Source organism: Zerene cesonia, chromosome 20 (assembly GCF_012273895.1).
Source record: "Zerene cesonia ecotype Mississippi chromosome 20, Zerene_cesonia_1.1, whole genome shotgun sequence".
Lineage (NCBI taxonomy): Eukaryota > Metazoa > Arthropoda > Insecta > Lepidoptera > Pieridae > Zerene > Zerene cesonia.
In genome coordinates this window covers 5,417,671-5,425,511 of record NC_052121.1, presented here as the reverse complement: position 1 = coordinate 5,425,511, position 7,841 = coordinate 5,417,671, and the positions used below count along the sequence as shown (strand labels likewise).

General features: G+C 30.5%; 2 protein-coding genes across 2 annotated transcripts in view; both read right to left on the bottom strand.

The window, feature by feature from the left end:
- The window catches only part of LOC119834788, a 14,276-nt gene extending 9,761 nt beyond the window's left edge, over window positions 1-4,515 (bottom strand). Inside the window, exon 1 of the mRNA XM_038359288.1 lies at window positions 4,102-4,515. Within this exon, the coding sequence (XP_038215216.1) occupies window positions 4,102-4,257 (156 nt within the window). The 5' untranslated portion in view covers window positions 4,258-4,515. The remainder of the gene's footprint in view (window positions 1-4,101) is intronic.
- A 2,509-nt stretch (window positions 4,516-7,024) lies between these two features.
- LOC119834856 (nucleosome-remodeling factor subunit NURF301) overlaps window positions 7,025-7,841 on the bottom strand; it is an 8,206-nt gene continuing 7,389 nt past the window's right edge. Inside the window, exon 11 of the mRNA XM_038359374.1 lies at window positions 7,025-7,032. Within this exon, the coding sequence (XP_038215302.1) occupies window positions 7,025-7,032 (8 nt within the window). The remainder of the gene's footprint in view (window positions 7,033-7,841) is intronic.

The window sequence follows — 7,841 nt, the reverse complement described above, 5'->3', positions numbered from 1 at the left end:
ATGACAGATTCGAAATTCAAATGTAATATTTTTTTATAATTAAGTGTAACAGTATTTATGGCCAGACTAAGTACATTCATGAAGTCCATGTACATACAATGATAGATTTTTCACTTAAGACTTAATCTGTATAATTTTAAAATTATCATTTATATCTACCATTATTCAACGTTACTAAATGGTTTTAAATAATTGATTCGTAAAACAAATACATATATGTGATATTTCACTTGTTGCATTATAAAATAATATTTCATATGTTCGTTGATAAAATGCTGCACTCATACTCAAAACTGAACTCCATACATTATCAATAGTTTCCGCAGATTTGGTGAACAACAATCGCTATCGATGTTATCAAAACTTTGTTATCAGGCAACCAAGTATTTCGCTGCAAAAAGTTGCAAACTAGTGCTATAATACACGAATAATATCGACACACTTAAGCACTTTATAGGTACACACGTTTGTGTGTATTATAAAATTAATTGTATGAATGATAAGTGGTTTCGCAATTAGAATAAATTAAGAAGTGCTATGCGTTAAAGATACTGTATAACAGATGATTATCTAAGTAAGCAGTATTTTATTAATTTTATATAATAATGTTTATTTCTATAAAACATACTCATTTGCTGTATGACTTATTTTAATAACATGTTTATAGCATTGCCTAATTACCGAACATAAATATATAAATACATTAAAAATAAGTCTTACTCATACAAGTAATCCAGAAGATTAGTTTTGACTATAAACAATGGTGATAATATAATGTTTCACACTTTTTCTGCTTAAACTGATAAGATAGTTCACTTTTTCATGACTCACTCAAAGAATTCATATTGTCGGCCTACCTATACTAATAGATACTTGTATATTTACTATTGACTATTATATAGATAGTATTTACTATTGATTCAAATTTTAACATTAACAATCATTTCTTTGTCTTTTTATGATTATTCACTAGAATATTTTGGTTTTATTTACAATAGAATGAATTATTAAAATAAGAACTAAACATAAATCTTCCTATATAACTATTCTGATTGTTGGAAATAAATCTTATCAATTTAATATTTTCAGAATCGTGCAGTCAAACATTCTTAACATAAAATTAAGTTAAATATTTATTAAGACCGAAATATCATGCAAGAGGTTACAAACCTTATTGCAACCATAGAGTGTGGGCGTTGATGTCGTTAAGGTTAAGGGTCAATGTTTTCTTACAATTATACTTATAAATAGGTAACTCTAATTTTCGTTTTTATTAGAATATATAATTGTCATATTATGTATGACTTCCGAAATGATTTAATTTAATTGGTCGTTTCTCATTATTAAAAATTTTCATATTAAAATTTCAAAGCAGCATATTTTGTTAAAATAAATATGTCTCGCGTCACTTTTACACACACAAGTGAATTAATAATAAATTGTTTATTTATTTTTGAACACGTTGTTACCTGAAGTGGAAGTCAGTGCCACCTGTTAAGCAATTAAATTCACTAGTTAGTGGTAGGGTTAAGTTTGTTTTTTACACAAATAAAAACATCTTTACCCTACCTATTAATATGCGAAATTAAAGCGAAAATCTAAGGAAATTTGAATATTCTTATGTAAGTGACAATATGTACGTAAGGGGAATATTACACTATCATTATTTGGATCATAGACCTATGATTATTTTTTCAATAAATCATTTATATGATCCAAGATAAACGATACAATCTGGATTAGACAGTCAGAACGCTTACATTCAAAAATAATTGAAACGTGAACACTATTTACCTACCTCAAACCTTATAAATTGTACTTTTTAAAATAACTGCTAATTTTTTAAGTTCACGTCGATTAAGGATCAGAAAAATACCAATGTTTTGGTATTCTCAATATTTTCGAAGTCCGTTAAACATTAACAAAAAAGCAAAAAAAAAACAGCTTTTACAGATAATGGTTTAAATTAAATTCAACTTTTAACTATATCTTCAGTTTACATTATGGACTCTTTTTATCATCCAATACGAACATACAGCAGCCAAAGGACATTCAATGTCAATACATTAAAAATTGAACGCAAAACATTTGAAAAAGAAGGGGCAAAAGGCAAGTTTGTCTTTAAATTAAAATCCTTTGAAATTAAAGTGAATTAATCCGATTTTTTTTAGCTACTATGAACTTAAAGCTAGCTTATATTGTGTTATTGACTAGTCAATAAGGATCCTTGCAAAGTGCATATCATAATAATATTTAATTTAGTTTCATTTTCTGTAGGATTAGTGGTTTAAAATATATATGAGATAAGCTGGCAATGAGACAACATTAGGTTCATTATAATGTAAATTCCACATCACATATACAATAGTAATACCTACGCCACTACGTTTTTAGAATGCTTAACTATTTATTGATTTAAACTAATATAATTTTATTAACTTCTATATTAAAAAAACACATGCAATGCTCCAACCAATCGTTCTATTAAAATTATAAATTAATACGTAAATATCTTAGTTGAATGGTGTAATACAATGTAATTTTTGAACAAGGTATGAACTCAAGGTCAACATCTTGATTCTAGTTGTGATTCATTATATAGCAGAGTAGGTATATAATATGTATATTTCAAATTTCTTATGTATTTATTACATGTATTGGAGGTGGACGGATTCGTAATAGCTGCAAGGATACGGTCTGAGGCATGCAAACTGGCAACGATGATATCAGCTAGCTGTTATAGCGTAGGTGCCTGCCTGAAGCATGCCTAAATTATAACGAATACAACGTAATACTGATTGGTTTTTAGTTATTACTCATATTTGAAACATATCTAGTTGATTTCTTTTTTAAAGTAAAATGAAATTTGACGGTACATAATGCTTTATGCATTTATTATTCAATACGAGTGAACTTATATTGAAAATGCCCAAAAAGTGCATATGCTTTATAACATTTTAATTAAGTATTTTAGTAGAAGTAATAATATTTTAATTATAACATTTTAATTTTAATTAAGTAAGAAATTGGCAATCAATTAAAAATCGAATTTAAAAATATCTAAAATAGCACGAAGGAATGCGCTCATTTATAATGACTCAGTAATTGTCATTAGTAATGATGTCGTCGTTATTATATTTAGTATTTTTAAGAATGATAATTTGATAATTTAGTTACCTATTATTAAATATTTTATCCCAAGAAAAGGTATATAGTACACAGTTACCTCTTATATACGCTTCGAAGCGGTGAGCTTACAAATTACAATAGAAACGGGTTTCTACAATATTTCCTATGATATTTTCTTAGGTTATTTCATTTGTGGTTTTTTTGTGAGCAGTATATCTATTTTGTTTGAACGCATTTGTGTTAAAACTAAGCAAAGAATTTGATGCGCTTTTTAATGAATAGATTTTCTAGAGGAAGGTTTTAGTATTTAAAGTTTTAGGCAACACGGGCGAAGCAGTGGGGGAAAACTAGTATTTCATAAAGCGTACTTATATATGTTGTTATATAGCTCCGAATGATTTCATAAACTTGCGGCAACCTACGTTCTCTATCTCACCGAGCGGGTTATAACTTAGGTTTAACTTACACTTGGTTAGATGCCACGATGAACACAATTATAGAATATGCGATAATTACCCACACACTACCTACCAAGTGACCTCCACACCAGCAAAAGACTTTCTCAGCACTTTACATGCATAAAGTATGTACACACTTGTCACCACACACCATGCATTTATATGTGACCTCGATAAGAAACACCGTCATATAATAATACCTACCTAAGCAAGAATACTGAGCACCGCCTGCAAAAGTGCTAACTAGACATAAACAAGGACACGAATGAGTTTCTTGTCATTATTTACAAACTGCGCAATGAAAATTTATTTATAAAAATGATCGCATACTATAAGTAAGACATGAAACTTTAAATTTATTCTAATGTAAAAAAAACGAATAAATGCGTATAAATTATAAAGTAGGAAATTATTAGATGGCATTGTGAGAAATTTTAAGCAACAATATGCCTACAATAATCGTAGTCCGCATCGTGGGAGAATAATATTAGTGACATAGGAAAACAATACTCACCAACTCAATGACTTTGAGTATACCAGGCGTCGATCTGAAATATTCTACATCGATTTTGATCCAGTCCAACGGCCCGCTTTGCTGCTGCTGCGGCGACGCCTGTTGGGAGGTGGACTTGTTATGGTCGACGGTCACCACTGTCTCGGGAGCCATCATCCTTTTTTCCTTAAAACTTTTTAAATGTACAATAAATACTGAATGTTACAAAACACGAACACACAGGACACTTGAAACCTTAGCACACTAAAGACGCGTGATACATTTTCGTCCGGCAACTGTGAGCGTAGTATAGTGCGTACGGCGCGCGACTAAAGAATGGCGGGGAAATAGAATGGTATTGGGTGGCGACCGTCCTCGCGTCGTTCGTCGCGTTGCCGGCTGCCTATCGAAGTGCGCTCAGCGGTGCTCCGTGCAGGTATCCGTGACAGCCGCTGCTCACTCGTTCACCTAGCTATTTCATGTTTAAACATACCAGCCTCATAAATAATGTACACAGCCATTTAATACATTTTGTGAAATTTCTAAAATCTACAATATTATTATGTTCCAGACATGAGGCATACATAGTTGACATGAATTATTTAATAGTCCTGTTTTTTAAAATATCTAATGCAAAATAATGTTGTGGTATTTTTATTCTTTTTTAAAAGATTACCCGTTACTACGATTTGATTAATACTCTTTATTCTTTAAAACTTTTATAGAAAACGGGCTTTGTTTAATTTTCACACATTATAATATCAAAGAGGATATTTAATATAATTCAAGTTAGTTAAAATTGTACGCCTTATAAAAAGTTATTGCATTATATCTATATAATTATATCATAAGGCGCATATAAAGTTATAAGTGTAAATAATAATTTTGAACAAAAACCTAAACCGCCTTGAAATTGTTAGAACCAGACTCAATTTAAATGGGACTACACGAAAGGCATGAAAGGTTTTAAAATAAGAATCATCAAAATCGGTTCACCCAGTCAAGTTCCAAGGCAACAAACAAAAAAATACCATTGAATTGAGAACATCCGTCCTTTTTAAATTTGATGGAAAATTAATAAAATTCCTCGTGAATAACAATACTTTTGTTGGAGTGCCTCTGATAACTCTCGTGCTGGTTATGTGCTCAGATATCTCATGTATGCTATTTAAGTCCTTGACGGCTGTTCACACTTAGCTGTTCTGGCTATGTTCTTCTTGCCTCGTCGCATTATTGATTTAATGTTATAAGTTTTTCGTCGGTACCTCTTTATGAATGAATATTTTATATTTTAAACTAACTAAAATGGAAGGGCAAAAGACAGATTCCACCCCGAATACCTAGAGGGCGCTATTTGGACGGGAATCAAAGTTACCCCACGATAGTTTATTAAAAACGCTATGTTAAATTGAATTGCGTTCAAATTTATCACTTGCAAGCCTTCTTTATGAAAAAAGAAAAACGTCAAAAATTTTCATAATTGAAACCATTTTCCTCTTTTTTTTCATCAGCTCCAAAGAGAATATCTTATATATAAAATTCTCGTGTTACAATGTTAGTCTCTATACTCCTCCGAAAGGGCTTGACCGATTCCTCTGAAATTTGGTAAGCATATTGGGTAGGTCTGAGAATCGGCTAACATCTATTTTTCACACCCCTAAATGATAAGAGTAAGGCAGAACAGCGTTGGCCGGGTGCAGCTAGTTATACAATATAATTTTTCCTTTGGTCATTTATAAACATGATATGATATATAATAAACAATAAAATATGTGTCTATATATTGAAGATTAAAAAAAAAACTAGTGTACGAATCAATTGTGAAAAGTCATAGAAAAATTGTTTTTGTTTGTTTATACATGCTGATTTCCGAAATTACTGGACGTTGAATTTTTTTTTTTTTTGTTGAATAGGTATAAGTATGGGAAATATATAAGATACTAGCTGACCCGGCAAACGCAGTTCTGCCTTACTCTTATCATTTAGGGGGATGAAAAATAGTTGTTGGCCGATTCTCATAGATACCGGATAAACACAAAAAAATTCATCAAAATCGGTCTAGCCGTTTCGGAGGAGTATGGCAACGAAAACTGTGACACGAGAATTTTATATATTAGACAATTTATTACGCAAACTGGAACATCTGTACAGAACCGCAACAGATCACCTAAACGATACGATACAAAAATTATGTTATAACAAAAATTTGTTACACATGATGAGCACTTTTTGTCGAGTATAAATTGGAAGATCAAAACGCCTGATATGGAATATTTGATGTTGAAATCTGCGGAAATTCGAGAAGAAAAGTAGTTCTTCCACCGGTTTGTTCACGTTCAAAGTTCACCTGAATAAAGTCGCGGGCACCGGCTAATCATAAATATTATGACTTATAGAATCATTTTTATTTAAGATTAATTAGTGCTGCAAAGCCTTTCCCTCATGTTGGTCAAAATATAATATATAATAATATATAAAATATAACCTTTTTTTTTAAATTTTAATATCTAATTATATTATGCAACTGCTCCCCGCGGTTTCACCCACGTAAGTCCGTAACCCGTAGGATTATCGGAATAAAAAGTTGCCTATGCGTTATTCCAGTTGCCCAGCTATCTATTTACCAAATTTCATTGCAATCGTTTCCTTCACCGTTTTAAGCCGTGATCGTCTAGTGGTTAGGACCCTACGTTGTGTTTCTTTATTATTCAATAAATTTTGTTATTTTCATGAACATTATTTCTTGTTAGCTTGGAGCAAAAAACATGAGAACTTTGGAAAATTTGTTGGTTAGTTGTATGGTAGAGATATTCAAATATTTAAATAAAACACAAAAATACATTTTTATGTGTATTAGATTAGAAAAAGAAACCTAATATTTTTCCTCCAAGATGTTTTCGTCTTGCTTCTTCGTGGTCCATAATACCTCCACTGGTGGTGAGTACTAGGTATCTGAAAATTAATTCATAATATTTAGATTTTATTTCAATAGAATACTTAACAATTTAATGCAAATATAACCTAAATTTGTGAATTATCAATAAATATTTCCTAATCATCTCATTTTAAATGTAGTGTACACAACAATTGAAACAATGCTTGCTATAGAAGCAACATCACATTCAGCTACTGCATTATAATTTAGCACAACATATCAAATCACTTACAAGGATTGTTAGTGATTCGCGGTAGTCGTGCGTAAATTTTCATTGACAAATTCCCAACAGATAGACAACACTGTTAACTTACAAATATTTTTTTTAAACTATTGTATGTGGCAAAGAAGCATTATTCCTACAATGTAATTTTCCACAAAAGTTTACACAGTAACCATTGAAACTCGTTTAGGATAACTATTTCTGTAAGTGATACTTTTATTGTTACCTCTTGATGGAACTACATTTACGTTTTATATACATACAGGGCTGTCTTTTAAAATTTAATTCAAAAGTGTACAAAAGTTGAGCTACTCAAATAAGCACATTTTTAAATTATTTATTTTTGTTAGAAGCAATATATATACTTTATATAATTCAAACTCAAACAATTATTTCTTCAATTAGACATCTTATAGAAGCACTTTAGCACTTTTGTCATAACATATTTTTAACATTTACCACCACTTCAGAAAGCAGTTTCTACACAAGAGCTGACTAGAAATGTAGTTGCTCTTTTAAAATTACGTAAATTTTAAATTTTTTTTTTTTTCAAGATATGTAATATGTAGATAATAATGATGCCAAAGAACTGTCGTGTGATTC